At 46.5% G+C, this 17,292-nt stretch overlaps 2 protein-coding genes across 8 annotated transcripts; both read right to left on the reverse strand.

Annotated features, from left to right (window-relative positions):
• Positions 1 to 536: 536 nt before the first annotated feature.
• Positions 537 to 6,704, reverse strand: LOC142363021 (E1A-binding protein p400-like). 6 transcript variants are annotated; one of them, XM_075434812.1, is made up of 8 exons: positions 6,651 to 6,704; positions 5,432 to 5,879; positions 4,378 to 4,583; positions 2,841 to 3,026; positions 2,479 to 2,619; positions 1,935 to 2,013; positions 1,123 to 1,461; positions 537 to 855 (listed from the first exon to the last, which is right to left on the reverse strand). In XM_075434812.1, the coding sequence occupies exons 2-8, from the start codon at positions 5,493 to 5,495 to the stop codon at positions 647 to 649; spliced, it is 1,224 nt and encodes a 407-aa protein (XP_075290927.1). In that variant the 5' UTR covers positions 5,496 to 5,879; positions 6,651 to 6,704; the 3' UTR covers positions 537 to 646. The 6 variants fall into 6 exon arrangements, with proteins under 6 accessions (XP_075290927.1, XP_075290925.1, XP_075290928.1 ...); XM_075434810.1 differs by lacking the exon at positions 6,651 to 6,704 and adding an exon at positions 6,569 to 6,614; XM_075434813.1 differs by lacking the exon at positions 6,651 to 6,704 and adding an exon at positions 6,569 to 6,614 and having other exon boundaries at positions 5,320 to 5,879.
• A 563-nt stretch (positions 6,705 to 7,267) lies between these two features.
• PUS1 (pseudouridine synthase 1) lies at positions 7,268 to 15,768 on the reverse strand. Of its 2 annotated transcripts, none has more exons than XM_075434873.1 (6): positions 15,705 to 15,768; positions 14,982 to 15,206; positions 13,362 to 13,499; positions 12,528 to 12,630; positions 11,561 to 12,258; positions 7,268 to 9,175 (listed from the first exon to the last, which is right to left on the reverse strand). In XM_075434873.1, the coding sequence occupies exons 2-6, from the start codon at positions 15,195 to 15,197 to the stop codon at positions 9,125 to 9,127; spliced, it is 1,206 nt and encodes a 401-aa protein (XP_075290988.1). In that variant the 5' UTR covers positions 15,198 to 15,206; positions 15,705 to 15,768; the 3' UTR covers positions 7,268 to 9,124. The 2 variants fall into 2 exon arrangements, with proteins under 2 accessions (XP_075290988.1, XP_075290987.1); XM_075434872.1 differs by lacking the exon at positions 15,705 to 15,768 and adding an exon at positions 15,501 to 15,672.
• Between the last annotated feature and the right edge of the window lie 1,524 nt (positions 15,769 to 17,292).

The raw sequence follows: 17,292 nt of genomic DNA on the forward strand, positions 1-17,292 counted from the left end.
TCGAAGATTATATGAAGGAGTCCAACACAGAAAGAAACTGAAAAGTAACTGGAAAAGACACATCATCCCAAAAGGAGGGATAAAATTTGTATGTTTTAAAAGCATGAATGGAGGAACCCAAGAAGTACTTTGTAACTATGGAAGTTCAAAATACAAAAATTAGAGAGGGGGAAGGAAGAAGCTTATTTTGCAAATAAGTTTAGTGACATTTTGAAGCCTGGAAACATATACATGGCTTCTAAGCTACAAAATACACACCAAACTTCCCGTTCCTTCTTCTGGATTACACATCAATTTCTCATCAAAACAAATGCTAAATTCAACAGATTTTCTTCATAAACTTCTGTAAATACTAAGATGGAGTACCAGTCACTGGAGCAAAGATACAAGTTTCCCATATAGAGATTAGGCACTAGTGAAAAACATCTGTGCAAAGGGACATCATGCTGGTAACTACGTGCACACAACATACAAAAATGAGCCAGGCATTGCTGGTCATCAAAACAGATTTTATTGGTAAATATCGAACTCTGCTTATGAACCAGCATTCACGAAATGAGGAGCTATCTTCGTTCTTGCAGTATGCCACGTCATATGAGAGAAAAGAAGCAGGCTGTGGTATCACCATACTGAAGATAAACATGACTCAGGCTGGTATGTTCTGTGTAATGCTTACGTTACCCAGTACACGTGTAGATGAAACAGTGTTCCATAATACCTGTCTTTTTAAAAAAAGTTCTTGTGGGTTTCCAAGATACAGAAGAATTTTCAAAGCAGGACACCAGCATTTCAGTTCAGTCTCCCACTTCAGCACATTAAAGTTTTGTGAAACAACAAGAATAGGACCCCAGTTACCTACAGAGATAAAAAGGTACAGCATGACTGGAAACGACTGTGTACCACTTCAGAACTTGCAAGAAAAGGCAACTGTGTATACACAAACAACATACACATGCACTAACAACAAACGGAATTGTGTCTGCTTTTTTATAAAATTTATTCCAGGTACATTTCTTTAAATTATACATATTGAAAGCAATTTTTTTTTTCTCTTACTGAAAACACATTCACTAACAAACTGTTAAAAATATAGATTTATAAAATATCTACAATATTTCATACCTTCATTACATGCCAGGTGTGCAAAAAAAGCAACAACTTGCACTGTTTTCCCAAGACCAGCTTCATCAGCCAGAATGCCATTGAGATTCATCTCATACAGCTTTGCCAACCACTCTACTCCAGTCTTCTGATACCCCCTAAGAGTGCCACACAACAAAGACAGAGTATCACTTCTTACTGCTGTTGAGATTTCAGCACTGCCTTTGGGTAACAATGCTTCTGCAGCAGCAGCAGCGTCTGCTAAATCTGCCATGTATTTCTTCGTAGTAGATGAGAGAAGACCTGGAAGCACCCCTTCCTTCTGAAGGCTCTCTTTCTTATTCAAAGAGTCTTTTATTTCTGCACGAAATAATAAAAATCATGGTGCTGCCATATCTGAGATGAATAATTCATCAACAGATTTGATGCCATTTACAGCTAAGCCAGGGTCTAAAGAACACAAGAATTCTACACTATAAGAACAACATAAAATCCAGTTTGTCAAACGACTATATAAACAGGGGCAAACTGCAGTGGGACACAGGTGCACACATGATAGTTTCAGTGAATTCAGTCTCATGCGTGGCCCCCGAGGGACAGAAAACTAAACCCTAATACAAAAAAAGAGCTCAGCAACAAAAACGCTTTACACTGGATTCATCAAAGCTTTAGTAAGCTACTAGAAGTTAGAGCTAGAGAAAAGATATATTTATGACTCAAAACCACGACCAAAATACCAGCTCCTAAACATTTTTTTGGTAAGCTTATACTACTACTACCAGTATGCAAAAGAAAAAAAAGTCCTGAAAAAAAAAAAAAGTCCTAGGTTCTACCTTTTTTTGAGATGTTCTCTGAGCTTAATACTTTCCTCCTCCTCTCTTCTAACTCTGCTTGCAGTTTTAAATGTACCACCTAAAATAGAGAGAGAGTGGGGTAAAAAAAGAGCACAAGGAACTGACAAACATGAACGCACTTAGCTTCAAATACAGCTATGAATTACTTAACATTTCAACAGTAAGACAGGCATCAGACATAGCTACAATGCAGAGCACTCAAAGAAAAGAACGGTGTCTACAAAACTGACCATGAATAGATGCCATTCACATAATGAGCAAGAGCTACCCAAGAATAACTCACATCAAAACTTCAACGTCTGCAGCGAGCCAGCTGCACCAGCTAGAACTGGTGAAGCACTCTCCTTCATGACATATAAGGCCTGAAATTATTCATGCAACCATAACGTGAAGCTATCTTTACCAACTGATAATATTCAGCACGTGGGCTGAGCAAAGCTCAGTTGTAAGATTCTCGCTGTTATGGTCCCATAGGTTTTTATTCTGTACCTCTTTAGATTGTTTTTTAGTTTTTTACATTTACCTGTTTAATGGTGGACCAGAAATGTTCAATTTCTCTAGCAGCAAAAGCAGCGACAGCCCTCAGTTGTCTCTCTTCTCTTTTCTTGCATGTTTCCTTATAAAATATCATATCCTCATGATGACGAGCCACGCTTAAAATTAGCTGAATAAAACCGCAAAAATAAGTTTTAACTCTGTTCTATCTAAAAAGCATATACCTAAAGGAAGGAAAAAAAGCACAGTCCCTTTAGTACTGCCCAAACTTCACAAACACAGTGGAGAGGCAAACCAAAATTCACACATCCTCAGTCATCCCATCCTAACCATGAAAATGTAGCCTATTCTTCCCCCCTTTTCTGGTTGAAAATATCAAATTCAGATTACTCTCTTGGCAGTTATCATCTTCCACCTTCTTTCTTGAACAAAATCAGTTGCCATCCACTGCATTTCTTCCAAAAGATAATCATGGTGTGATTTGTGCCGTGGAGCCTCTTGGAGTTTGGGCAGACGTTTCGGAGACCATAAACCTTCTTTCCTCAGTGCCGTTACTCGCTGCAGAATTTCATTTTCCTTCAAGTAAACATAATTAAACTTATGTTTCCTACTGCACAACACAAAAACAAGACAGAGACACTGTGAAAAAATGTTGCATGAATAACCAATGCAAATGATTATTCAGTCCTTGGAAACATTCCATGCTGTTTGAAGTTGCACTTTATTAAAAGATAATGAACAACACGTCTTGTGCAGATTTACATAAAGTCTCTGAAGGACTTTGTGATGCAGCGGTATTATGTAAAATCAGCAGAGAAGTTTGGGATGCGGTGGTACTCAGTCTTGAGAACTTTACTTTTTCCTCCTAAAATGTAGTACCTCTACATCTCATCAGAAGAGCAGAGCTGATTTAGAGAGAATTTTCACAGAACTGAAATGTTCTGCCAGATGGCAGATGGACAGAATTCTCTGAAAAACTTCATATAAAAATATGCTTAGTTTATGGCATTTTTATTAACACATGTAAGCACTCTGCAACTGCTGGCAAGTAAGCACAAGCAGCACAAATTTTCATTGTGATTCCTTTCCCCTTATTCTAAATATGCTGCACAAAATTAAAAATAATTGATTCTGTTTAATTAAATCTCCTTCTAGGATTTCATTACAGGAACCAATTCTGCTCCCCTAGAGAATCTTCCCGATTCCTTCTCATTCTTTTTCTTTCTTCAAGAATAATCATACAGCATGTCTGCACCACTAATTAAAACCAAAAGAGAGATACAGCTATCTAGAGAGCATTCTAAATTTAAATGAACACAATGTTTTATTGTAAAGAAAAATTTATACCCAGCTGTGCTATACAACAGCTATCTGAAGCAAATTATTAGTGCTTGGCAAAGTCTTTTGCAAAAACTGAAATTATTTGCTCCTTTCTCCACAGGTTGGAGTAATAAATTCTGTCATCCACAAATTCTCAACAGAAAACACAAAGGGCAACACTGCCAGGACACAGCGAGAGGTTGGCATGCTCTTCCCTCTTGCTGCACCTCGTAACATTTACCTGCGACCTTCCACACATGTCTGAAATTTACTCTGAAGCATGAAATGAATTTGATGGAATGAAAAGGAAAATCCAGTGCAAGCATATTTAAACTGAGAGTTGGGTAGATGCCGCAAATGACATAAATGAACAGATATGGTCTTCACAGAAGAAACATTTCACGGGAAAGTAACGGTAAAGTGCCAAAAATTAATCTTGTCTAGATTTTCTTAACGAGACAGATGTTACTGCGCTGTTTCTGAGGAAAATCTCTTCCCAGTATTCAGACAGACTATTGAATGGTGCAGAATAGATGACAACAGCAATTACAATACACAAAACCCAACTGTTCAAAGCCGCATACAATATAATATGCAAATCTGGTACCTGTTGTTGTACGGGAACTGGAGTTGGGACCAGAATCACATGCTGCTTATCACAGCCCGCTGGTTGTACCTGCTGAAGAAAAGCTGGGTTCCCACTTTGTGGAGCAGGTAAGGAACTATGCAAACTTGATAAGTTTGGTCCATTTTGCTGTTGGTTTTGCTCCTGACTAATCTGTTGAGCCACTTGAGGAACAGGAGGCATTCCACCTGCAAAGAAACTTTTAAAAACTGCAATTTCAGTAATTAAAACAGTGAAATATCAAAAAGAACCAAAGAAAGTGGCAATACAGACTGTTACACAGTCGGTCAAACCAACTTTCTATCACACCACAATACAATAGCATACCTAAAAGCTATGAAGACGCAAATCAATCAGCACGCCAGTCTAGAATGTACTTACGCACTCTTTAACCTGGCAACACAAAGATCTTTTTTAACAGCATCCTACAGAGAGGTGATAGCTAGGCAACCAATCTCTATCAGGGTATCAAATGACCAAAAAGGAAAAATTTCATGCAACAACAGCAATTAAAGAAAACAACAAATTAGCCACAGAGGGTACAAATTTAAGCCCAGTGCATGGAAAATGAGATGTGCAGCACTCACTAAGATTTCTAAGGTTTTCCCCAGAGGGTTTTTAAATTGTGTAATAATTGGTATTAGATATAATGTTACAATTACAGAAAAGCTCATTAAAGCAATTATCTTTAATTACAAAGCTTGAAACTTAAGATTTGATCATAAATACTTTATCATTAATATATGTACTAGATGTACCAATGTCATTTTAAAGGTTGTGACTTTTTTTTAAACTGTTATCAAAACTAATTATGAATCTCTATGTGAAGTACCATTCTGGAACTAAAGTTAATCTAATAAAGTATCTCATTATCAATAAAATGGTGCATCGGTCTACCACTTCCAAAGCTCTATCCACATTTACCTTTGATTTCACTTTTACATTCTCTTTATTTTGCTACGAAATGGTTTTTATGGTCACAGAATTGCTTCCTGCCCAACTTTTATAAAGAGAGTTCATCTCAACGGTCATTGACCTTTTAATTCAATTTCACCATTTGAATTCTTTATCATTCCAGTCGATTTATCCAGTTGCTTCATTTCCAGCAGTCCGGCGCAGAGGATTCCCGCAGGACACGCCGAGGCTCGGCCGGGCACACGCGTCCTTCGCAGAGGACTCGGGAGAGTCGCCTGGCGCTCCGGCCCGCGCGCGCACCCAGCGAGGCCAGCGCTCTCCGACCCACCCGGGCACGCACCGGCGACGACGGAGCCTGGAATGACTGGGGGGAACGCCTGGCATCACGCACGCAATTCCCGCGTCTCCCGTTCCATAAAGCGCCGCCGGCTGAGGCGCAGAACGATTTATCCTGAGCGTGCAGGGTATCACAGCCACGCGTGCCATCAACTCAAACACAGGAGGGGGCCGAACGCTGCCTTGGAGACGTTGACAGCGTCCGCGGCGCTCCCGGCCGGGCTGCGAAGAAGCTTTAGGGCAAAGATGAAGTTGTCTGAGTGGACAAGGGCAACGCACGCCCAGACCTCCCCGGCTGCGCGATGCTCCCGAGCACCCTCCCGTGCCCCCGCAGCCTCCCCGCCGCAGCTTCCCAGCCGGCTGCAGGCAGCGCCCGACCCCCCCCGCCCCGGCACCCCCGGTCGGTTCTCTTCACGGCCTCCGTCTGCCAGGACAGAGAAAGCCGGACCCCGCCGCCCAGCCCAGCGGCCCCGGCGCGGCCCCGGGGTGCGCAGAGCGCTCCCTCAGCCGCCTCACCGCGCCGCCGCCCCCAGCGCTCGCCCACCTCCCGCGCCGTTTGGTGTCCCGCTCCCCCTCACCCGGACCGTCCCTGACACCGCTCGGTGTCCCGCTGCCCCGCACCCGGACCGTCCCTGACACCGCTCGGTGTCCCGCTCCCCCGCACCCGGACCGTCCCTGACACCGCTCGGTGTCCCGCTCCCCCGCACCCGGACCGTCCCTGACACCGCTCGGTGTCCCGCTGCCCCGCACCCGGACCGTCCCTGACACCGCTCGGTGTCCCGCTCCCCCGCACCCGGACCGTCCCTGACACCGCTCGGTGTCCCGCTGCCCCGCACCCGGACCGTCCCTGACACCGCTCGGTGTCCCGCTCCCCCGCACCCGGACCGTCCCTGACACCGCTCGGTGTCCCGCTCCCCCGCACCCGGACCGTCCCTGACACCGCTCGGTGTCCCGCTCCACCGCCCCGCCACCGCTCCGGCCCGCCGGGCGCCCGCCCCTCGCACCACGCGCTGCCCCGCGCCCCCGCCGCCGGGCCCTGCCGCGCCACGGCCACCGCGGCGCCCCCTGACGGCCGCGGCCAAGGCGGCAGCCGCCGCTCGCCCGCCCCCTCGGGCCGCCCCGCCCCGCCGGGCGCTAAGCGATACCATTCCCCTCTGACCTGGGGAGGGGCAGCCCCCGCCCGACGGTCCCACCCGCGAAGGGGGGGGCGAAATCTGAGCCGCCGAGCCCGGCGCATGCGCAGGCAGCGCTGCTCCCGTATGGCCGCTTTAAGCGCGAGCAGCCGTGGAGAATTTGCCTTAAAACCTCATCTTTCTCCTCAGGCTGCTCGGAAGCCGCACCGCGGAGCCCCACGCAGGGTCACCCGTAGGGAAGAGCCAAGCGCGGGCCCGTGACAGGGCCCGTCGGGGCGGAGGCGTCGAAGGGCCCCGCTGCAGGCCCCGCGCGGCGCGCCGCCCCCATCTTCCTCCCCGTGGGGCGGCTCAGCGTTGCGCCCTTCCAGAGAGGCCGGCGCGGAGTGCACGCCACCTCTGTGATTTTTTAAATTCGGGTCCTCCACTGAAATGGGAGCTGAAATACCAAATAAATAACCCCCATGAAATAAAAGCACACATACCAAGAGGGAAGAAATATCCTTTTTATTATTATTTTGTTTTCTCCCAAGGCTATAAATACAAATTCTCACTGATTTCAACTGAAATACGTGTCAGTTTTGGGGCCTTTATTATAAGCAAATAAAGGTATTTTTTTTCAGATTGAAAGGGATAGAAAGATAGAGCTTTGGATAGAAGACTAATGCAGATTAGGTCAAAAGTATGAACCAACAAGGAATATAAATCTCCAGAACACTTTTATATACTCGCTCTGATAAAACAGATGAAGGCCTTCACCATAAAACAAAAAGCACTAATTAAAACCCTGATAGAATAAACAAGCAAATCCCTTTTTAAGGGACAGCTGTGCTGTGGTCAAAAAATATAATTCCAGTAGAAGCCAAAAAATGAGAGGCTTTGGCCGGAAACCACTGAATGAAGGGGCAGAGGTGACTCTTCATATTCAATAACTACCATATTACAAAGCAAGTCTCCATACAGACCCAGCGATGGAAGCATATCAAGTACTCGTACTCACACTTGAATGCTGGGAGAGTCTTGTTCCACCCCTTCCAGAAGTGTTCTGCAGGCAGAGAGACTGCTGCCTTTACTCGTTTCTTCTTCCACCACCTCCGCAGAGGGTTGGAAACAAGAAGTCAAGCCACAGTTGGCAAAAGGAGAGCAAGAACTCCAGAGCATGCATATCCCCAAAAGAGAGAAAATTAAAATTGATTCCCAAAGGAAGACAGTCCTCAGACATGTGCTTCCTGTACCACTGCACACGTTCCTCTGTTCTGAGCAGCTTGATGGGATTCAAGAATCCACAGACACAGAGTGAGTGCAGACTTGATTACAGCCCAGAGGATGTCAGCACCATTGCTTCCACGCATGCTAAATTGATTCAGCCCCAAATCTAGCAGATGGCTAGATAGTTTCTGCTAAAACCAGAAACACTAAACCAGGAGCAACACACTTCGTGATCCACCACAGGCAACACTAGAACGTTCACAGCTGCACACTTTGAATTGCAGCCCTAAGAAGTAATTTACATCTTCTCACATCTCGAGTACAGGTCCGTGAAACAACACCTTGGGCAGCAGAAGCCCAATTACACACGTAGCTGCGGTTCTGTGTTCTCGAGTCTTCCCAGGCACGTGGGCAATACTGGGAGGATGACATCTCCCAAAGAAAAGGTCTGGTCTTAACACATGTGGTTCAGTCCACATTCCAAAATTAAGACCTCTTACTGAGTAAGGAATCATTTCTTTTAGACTTGCAAAGCTTTAGAAAACACAGAAAATTTGTTTCAATACCAAAAGAATTCACAGCAGTCAGCATGATAATGAGGTCCTAACCCATGCGTGTTACTCCACAGGAAAGTCATGGATGACAGGGAAAATAAAAGCTTAATGGTGTTTAGAGGTCAGGTTAAGTAAAGGTGAAGAAAATAATAATAAAATTCAAACGTTCATGGAGTCATAACTTCATAATAACAATCAAAAAAGAGTATATAAAAATGTTTTGCCCCATCTTTATGTACAGATTATACATACTTAAAATACTATTTTCCAGGTAAACATACAATAAAAACATCATTCAAATAGCAATTAAGATATCCTGCATTACAAGATTCTTTTAGAAAGCTCCTTTCTTGTTACACTATGTTCAAGTATATCAGTCAGGTGAATCAGTCAGTGGTGTAAAAAGCTTCTTTTACTTTTTCTGCTGCATTGTCTTCCCCACCCAGTTTCTCCTGGGTGTCCGGTTCTTGTTCTGCATGCACACAACCCCCTGCTTTACTGGATTCTTGAATTTTAAAAGGCCACTTTTTTGTAGACAAAGGGAATTGCAAGCAGTAAGGGTCCCATCTCCAGCCATGTACTGGCTCAGTCGGAATCATCATCACAACCATCACTGCCTTCAAGATCGCTGCTGTTCTGTAAAGTAAAATGGAAAATGGTTTGCCAGTATTTCATTTACACCTAGAGACTGACCTAAATCAAAGACATTGGCTTTAAACTTCTCCAAAAGTACAACAAAATGGGGCAAGATCCCAACTTCATGTCTTAGACCTATCTATTGTAACAAACTTCTGCGATGGCAAATCACGGTGCTTGTAGCAAAAAAATTGTACATTGGATTACACTCCCCAGCAGAATGAATTTATTCCCATTTATATTTACAGCTGCATGATTACAACCTGCAATATGTGGGAAACTTTGAAGTGGGATAATAGCGTGAAATACTGATGTTTAAAATAAATGCAGGTGAAACAAGTTAACAAGTGCTTTTTTCATGGAAGTCTCTCAAAAGCTAAGTTTGTTACATTGTCTAAAGCCAGATTTGAGAACTTTGCTGCAGAGAATTTATGTCCAAACTGTACTAGAAATATGCAAGGGCTCACTAACACTTGTTCAAAAATGAATGAGGGAAACACTACAAATGTTAGCAACTTACAAGGAAATTGAAGTCCGAGTTCTCAACTGGAAGCTACTCCTTCAGGAGTAAGTCAATATGGTGCAATAAATTTGGAGAGTTTACGTAATTTTTTGAAGCAAGTATTTTGACTGATATATGATTGTCATCAAAGGATTTTATAACAAAAGGCTAACATGACAATATGCCTGTAGTTACTCCTTTTTTTTTCCCCTCACCACCACTTGCTGAAAACATACAAACCTCCAAACCCCATGAATTTAACATTGACAATTTAATATCCTAGTACAAAACAAATTCCAAGAGACTTGGACAGTTGCGTTCATAACAGCAAGCACAGCTCATTGAAGTGCAAACAGCCTGCAAAATCTCAAAGCAGTCTGTCATACCATCCCTTATTTATCCTTCTCCAGACAGCTTGTGCTAACTCTGACACTGAAACTGTATTTGGTGGAGTTTATCTAAAGCGAGCAGACCGGCCTCCTGCTAGCAACACATCAGTGGTTTTGCACCAGTCAGCGCCAAGTCCTGTCAACACCATCAAGACCCCCGAGCCGGGTAAGGACTCCCTGCACCACATGGTCTCTCTGGGTCCCATTTAACCAAACTAATGTGGCGTTTGTCATAACCTCCTGTCACAAATGTCCTCATACAGCACAGTACTTCAGAAAAACAATTACCATGAGTACAAAAATAACCCTGAAAAATTTCTGGTATCTTGCTTGTACTATTCAATGAGGCTGTAAGTTTTCTGTGTTGAAACTCTTTCTCATACACAAAAAATGACAGAGACAGGATTAAACCTAATGTTCTTCAGAGCAGGATCATTATCTACACAAAATAAAGCTAATTTTAAGGACTCCAGAAGAGAAAAAAGGTCATTATTCTCTTCTGAATTGCACTACACAGAAGTTTTAGCCCTGTCCATCATTCGTCCTTTGAGGATTTGCCAGCCCTCTGACCACAAAAATGTGGATTACATACAGAACAGTAAGGTATCTTTAGGTCATCAAGTCCAACTCCCCAGTCGAGCAGGGCTTGCTTCAAAGTTACATCGGATTGCTCAGGGACTTGTCCAGCCAAGCACTGTTGTATTTTAAGTCACTGAAGTGGTTGTCAATTTGAAGAAATACTTTGTGAGTTTGACTCAAGATTCCTCTTGTAATTTCCAACCTACTTCTAGCACGCTCCAAACATCTTTCCACTCTTTTCTTGTGACACTATTCTACATGCCAACCAGGAAAAAAAAAGTATCTTTAACTTGAATTGAAATTTTGTTAAAAATGTATTCTACACCTTTTGTCTGATTGCAACTTACAGCTGACAGCAGTTCCTGTTGTCAGAAATCAGATTCTGCAATATCCCATTTCACTCAGTAGGAGTTGTTCTGATGACCCATTTTGAGTTCATGGCAGGTTTACTTAAGAAAGCTGATCCTAAATTTCCTCCCCGCCCCACCCCCCCATGCCAAACCATATGTAGTGAACAGGGCATTACACAAAGTGAGAATTATCCCAAAATCAGAGAATACAAAGAGCCATCACGTATTTAAAGGGAAGCTGTCAACCTGAAAACTAGTCTCTCAAACTGCTTCACAATAGCAAAGGCTGGTAAGGTGTCCACAATTCTATTGCCAGTTTACGATTCTGCAAACTGGCCTGTGCTTTAAAGCACTCCTTCCTCCCTCCCTCCACTGCCCCATGCAAAACCCTGCAAAAATAACGCTTCGTATAGTTCATTCCACTATCAAGTGCACAAAGACGGAAAAGGTAATACACATTTCATACTCCAGATGACATATTCCTGGAAAACAAAAATGTTACTAAGGGAAGAGCCACTTCAACTTGACACCTTCCATTTGATAAAATAACGGCTTCGATCGTTACCTTTGAATTTCTGTTGTTAGCTTGCATCTCAACAGCGGAAGAGCTGAAGTCATGAATGGAGAGGGTGCTTAGCCAGTTTGCCATGGATTTCTCCTCCCTTTCTGTGTTGATAATGGTAGGATAGATATACTGCTCTTTGAAAACAGCTATCTTCTCCTCCTCCTCTGTCCACTCCAGTGGCTCATGCAGCCCGTCATTTCCAAAACGTCTGTTGTATTTTTCAAAGTGTACTCTTTCCAAGACCAGCCCAAGTCCTGGGGCTTTGGGGACATCTACTTTCTCCTCTCCCCAGCTGCGCTCTATGATAGACTCAGCAGCATAACCTTTCACAATAGCTATCACCAGGCCAATCATCTTCCTTATTTGGTGCATCATGAAACTCTGACCTTTCACTTTGATCACTGCAAATTCTATGTCCTCCCTCAGGAATGGCTCTCCACAGTACATCTCCATTATGTACCGCTTGGCACTGGGGTCCCTGGGTCCCTTCTGAGATGTGAAGTTGTGGAAGTTGTGTGTCCCTTTATAACATGCAAGCAGTTTATTGACTTTTTCGAGGGTCTCTTTGTCCAGTCGATAAACCTCTTCTTGCACATCATCATCTTTATGGGCAAAGGCAAATGTTGGCAGCATGTAAGAGTAGGTTCTGGCATCACATTTGTTCTTGGAGTTGAATCCCCCGGTGACTCTCTTCAGACCTTGTTTTAAAAGTTACATTAGGTTTTTGAATCAGTAGGTTACAACCCGATTGTGATCTTGCTCCTACCAATAAGAATATTTTTTAAATAAAATACAATTAAAAGATAGGTTTATTTTACAGGACTCTAATTTCAAACTAACAGAAATGTATGGATTTGTGTTAAAACTAAACCGTTCATGAGTAAAATTATAACAGTAAGGGAGAGACATTTTGCAGGAAAAAGCTCCGCTTTGAAAACATTTTCTCTGCCCATTGCAGTATCCTTACCCAGAATTCTGATGTGAGAAGGAAGATGGTTATTGATCTTTTCTAAGATGTCATCTATTAGCCTGACCTTTAGCGACACAATCTGTCCAGCTGCAGACACACCCTATAAAAACCATAAAACACACACACACACGCATAATTATGTACCTTGGAAGCTCTGGGATAGCACTTGCAGAATTGAAATAGCTGAAGCACAAGTTTATTCCTTTTTCTCACTGGTCATTCCCGGCTGAAGTGAGGCAAAGGCAAGGCCACAGGCAGAAATCCAAGTCAGAGTACTCCTGGAAGACCTGCTCGTGCTGTATAGCCATACAGCAGCTTAGCAATGTTAGACAGCAGAACATTGCACTCCCTTCCATGACATCTCACTGTATTTTACTGCTATTAAGTAAAGCACCAAGTGAAAAGAAATTACTTATATGTAAGATCAGCCACGAACTCCAGTTCAGACTTGGAACCCCACTGTGGCAGGCTTAAAAACAACGGAGATGCAGCTAAACTCTCAAGCACCACATCAGACAGGCAGCCACAGCAACGAGGAGCAGCAGCAGGTTGGGAGGCTGGAGCAGATGAATGTGATGGAAATGCAAACAGACAAGGTTTAGGTAGGAAGCACCAGCTTTACAAACAACATCTAATCAATATCCTGCACTTTCTAAATATTTTCTTGTACTGAAGTTTAGTAGTAGATGAAAGGAGAAGTTTCAAGCAACATTCACTGTGAATAGTATTTGCTATTGGATCTCACTCTAGACAACACTTTACCAGTCAATCCCAGTAGCCCTGGCAGGGGTACACCAGAGTTTATGAGAGCGCAGGCCCGAACCAACATACCTTATCTGTTCGAGCACACCGTTGAAAAGACATTTTCTTCATATCTTCCCCATGGTTTTCTGGGATGCAGCCTGACTGAACAAGGGCAGATACTAAGTCATCTTCAATTGTCTTGAACTGTGAAGATCCCACGTTTCTCTGAAAGAGGATATATAGTAAAAATAATAAATAGAACAAATAGTAATAACTGGACAACTGCAGACAATAACTGAAAAATTTTGTTAACTGAGCATTGTTGTGAAATGCTTTCAAAGTCTTCCTGTTACAGCCCTACAAGAACTGCCATTCTCTAACAAAACTGACTATACTTTGCCACGGAGTGTTAATAAAACATCTACATTCTGATCTACCTTTTACTGTTATTGCAAGTAAAGGATCATTCCTAATTTCACTTGCAATACTTCAGCAACAGGGTATTTGACTATTCCTTCAACTGCATGAAGCAGCACCAATGACATGCTGTTCCAGTGCCTGCAAGTTAACAGCCGCTGCTCCAAACATAACCTCTGCAGATTCTGCTTCCACAAATTAGATGGGGTTCTTTTACTCAGTTCACCTGAGCGGTCGTATAACGCAGAGTACTGTTTTCTCCAGTGACTTCTGCACTAAACTCACAGCTGAGCTGTAACAGAAACACGCAGCTCCACTTGTGTGTAAGGCACACCCCACCCCCGACACCTCCATGCGATTACGAGAGCAGTAGAGCCAAGAGGCACGCACACGGTGTGCCCGCAAGCCTACGGTTCACTGCTGTTGAACAAATCGACTTTGTTTCACGAGCATGGAAGACTCCCTTCCCTCTCTATGTGCAGTCTTACCGACTACCCTGTGGAGCTTTTACAGTACGCCTCAGGAGCGGGCGTGGAGCGTGCAGTTCGCCGAGAGGAGCAGCAGATGGAGCATCACCATCCTCTCGCTGCCCACCCTGCACCGCGTGCCACCAGGCCGTCCCTGCGCGGGCAGGGCTGCTGCTGGGGCACTGCGACGAAGCGACATGCCCCACGCGAACACTGTGCCCTTGCAACAGTTTTCCTGTTTCTAAACTGTTACAAGCCACCCCACTGGAGTGAATCAGACAAGGGCAATTTACAACGTCTTCAAGTACAGATAATCTTTTTAAAAGAGAGACAGCAACATAGATGCAAATTTGGTTCATTCAAATACGCAGCTCAGCGCTCCAGAATCTGCGTGTTTTGCACAAGACAGTGAGACAGCCTGAGGTCTAACCTAAAGAAAACTTAGCCCAGCAGCTTTGAAATCCGACCAGCAGCTGGAGCACTGGTCAGAAGGAGATCACAAGACAGCATTTCACAGAACTACAGTGCCCATGTTTTCCGTCTCCCCAGGAGCTTTGTCTGCAGCACAGTCTCTGAAAGACCTTCTGCTGACGCTCTGCACTAAAGGCAGACTCACTAGAATCACCAAGTATCAGAGATGTACCACTGACTTTTTTTATTCAAGTTACTACCAAACCATGTGAACCCAGGCATGCGCTGTTCCTGCCTCCCTACTCAGCCCACAGCTGTAAGCCTGTGATGGTGCCTGTGATAGATGACCACAGTTATAAGCCTAACAGACTTGAGAAAAAGGCAGGCCACATTCTTTCGCCAAACCACCTACTTGCATCCCATGGTAGCCTTTCCCTGAATATGCCATCAACAACACAATCTTCCTTTTGGGTGACTTTTTATTCTGATCCTCCGCATCTTCCTCACCCGCATCTCTCTTCAACCTTTTATTTTGACGTCCGTTTTCTTCCAGCCTTTCCAGCACCTCGCTGCTGCTGCTCAGTCTCTTCGCCTGGCTGGCAACCGCTGCTCTCAAATCCTCGGCCATGGTGAGAAACTGCAAGGGACAGAGCAGCAGACAGGGCTCAGCAAGGCCCCGAGGCAAACCTCGACAGCTGACCCCGGAGCGGCAGGCGGAGGGAGGCACCCAGGCCGGGGGTCACCTCCCCAGGGCCCCGCCGGCCGCCGAGGGAGCGGGGAAGCGCGCGCTGGCCCGCACGGCAGCCCCGAGCCCGTACCCGGCGGGCGGGGTGCGGAGGGGGCGAGCCGAGGCGGTCGGTTCCCCCGCGGCCTCCCCCCCTTCCCCCAGGCCGGCGGCAGGGCAGGCCGCGGCGGCCCGGCGGGTACGTACGCTCCGCAGCCGGCGGCAGGGCCCGCCGCACGCCGCGCTCCCCGGGGCCGAGAGGCCGCGGCTCACGGCCCTCAGCCCCCACCGCAGCCGCAGCATCGTCCCCGAGCGCCGGCCGCGACCGGCGGGAGACACCGGGCGGGAGAAGCCGCCACCACCACCGGTCCCGGCCCGCGTCCCCCGCCTCCCGCCGCCGCCGCCACTTACGCGGGCGCTGCCGAGCGACGCCACCGCGCGGCCGCGGCGCGAGAGAGCCACGTGTCGCCCTACGGCGGCCGCGCGGGGACACGGCGAGGCGAGGGGCGGAGCGGCGCTGAGGGGGGCGGCGCTGAGCGGATGAGGGGAGCGGCCCGGTCCGGCAGCCCCGGAGCCCAGCGGGGAGAAGCTCTGGCCCCTCGCTAGCAGCGATCCCGGCAGGCCTCGCTGTGCCGGGGCGAAGATTCCCCCTCGGGGCGTCCGAAGGGCCGGGGGGGGAGGCAGCGCGTTCTGTAACGGCAGGGCCGAAGCCCTCCCCGTCAGCGGCCCAGCCCGGCCCCGCGGGCGCCTCGCAGCGAGCCCCGTCCTTCCCGGCGCGTCTGGCTGGGCGGCAAGCCTTGCTCTGCAGTCGGGAAGGGGACGGCGAGGCGACCCGCGGGCTGCTCCGGGACTTCCAGCCTGACGGGCGGGCGCTGGAGCCTGCGGCCCGGGCCGCCTCCCGTGCGGGCCTCAGGGGCGGCCCCGCGGGACGCGGGCTCTCGGCAAAAAGCCCGTCGAGCTGTTAAATCGAACAAAAGCAGGGGAAAAAGGCGAACTAACGCATGCATTCCTGCAGTAAATATCAGCTGGATAAGTAAACCAGCCCAGTTTTCGCCTACAAAGCCACCCGGGGAAACCAGCACTACCAACAGCCTTGCAGTCGCAGTGAGGCGAGGACAGCGAGTGGGAGGAAGTATTTTGCCAGGACACACAAATCTGTCGTTAAAAGCTCACGGTTCCTTTCCCAATGTAGCGTTGGCCCCTGCTGCCCCCTTTCCGCGCAGCTTCTGCTTGTGCCGGTACCAACGGTTTTGTTTTCCCGTCAGGTTTCCCTCCAGCCTGTTTTCTCAAGCAATCCTTGCGCTCATGTCTTCTGCAACAAGTTTTATCTGCAGTGATGCGCTTAATGGGAAGGCGGAGTACAACAGACACCCTTATCAGGCAACAGCATGTACCTCCTGAAAAGCCAAATGCACCTGGAAGTTGTGTTATTATGCTACAAGCTTCAGTGCTTTATAGGACGGAGCTACCAGAGAGGGCCTGGGTTCCCTGGCACGCTGCGAGATTAGCACAAGAGAGCTCCATTTGTTCATTCAAATGGAAAATGGAAGGGTTGGCGTTTCCAAGCAGGCCAGATTATCAAACGCAGGCTTGTTGTTTCTGCTAATAAGGGGAAGAAATGCAGCACGTCCTTTTCTGAACTAACACTTCTGAGTTATTTCAGTAGCGGTGTTGGGCAAGTGGAAGATTTATCACACGGTCCCAGCTGTGCTTTGTTTAGAGAAGTGATAAAAGATTGCCTGTCACAACACAGCGCTGCTGCCAAGGGAAACGGGAATACAAATTTCTCTATCGCTTCGACCAGGGCGTCTGAATCTTTTTTTGCCTCATTTCCTTAGGAAGTGAAGCTTACGCAATCGCACTGCCTGTCTGCCCAGTGCCATCTCTTCCTCCTCCCTCCCTGCCGTGATTTCTGAATTTGGCTCATTTCAGCTAAATTTGAGAGAGGGAAGAAGGCTCCAGGCCATATGGAAAAACAGTGGTGGGACAGGAGGAGGAC

The sequence above is a fragment of the Opisthocomus hoazin genome, chromosome 13, assembly GCF_030867145.1.
Source record: "Opisthocomus hoazin isolate bOpiHoa1 chromosome 13, bOpiHoa1.hap1, whole genome shotgun sequence".
Lineage (NCBI taxonomy): Eukaryota > Metazoa > Chordata > Aves > Opisthocomiformes > Opisthocomidae > Opisthocomus > Opisthocomus hoazin.

What these genes read in the sequence shown, in the direction of transcription:
- PUS1 (XM_075434872.1), bottom strand. Translation starts at nt 15,596, where the DNA reads ATGCTGCGGCTGCGGTGGGGGCTGAGGGCCGTGAGCCGCGGCCTCTCG. An exon ending in GGTGTGCTCGAACAGATAAG is followed by an intron (nt 12,631 to 13,361) that starts GTATGTTGGTTC and finishes TGGTTTTTATAG; the next exon opens with GGTGTGTCTGCAGCTGGACA. An exon ending in TTCTCACATCAGAATTCTGG is followed by an intron (nt 12,259 to 12,527) that starts GTAAGGATACTG and finishes TTTTAAAACAAG; the next exon opens with GTCTGAAGAGAGTCACCGGG.
- LOC142363021 (XM_075434812.1), bottom strand. Translation starts at nt 5,495, where the DNA reads ATGAAGCAACTGGATAAATCGACTGGAATGATAAAGAATTCAAATGGT. An exon ending in CAGTTCCCGTACAACAACAG is followed by an intron (nt 3,027 to 4,377) that starts GTACCAGATTTG and finishes GTTTACTTGAAG; the next exon opens with GAAAATGAAATTCTGCAGCG. An exon ending in TCTGGTCCACCATTAAACAG is followed by an intron (nt 2,014 to 2,478) that starts GTAAATGTAAAA and finishes TCTCTATTTTAG; the next exon opens with GTGGTACATTTAAAACTGCA.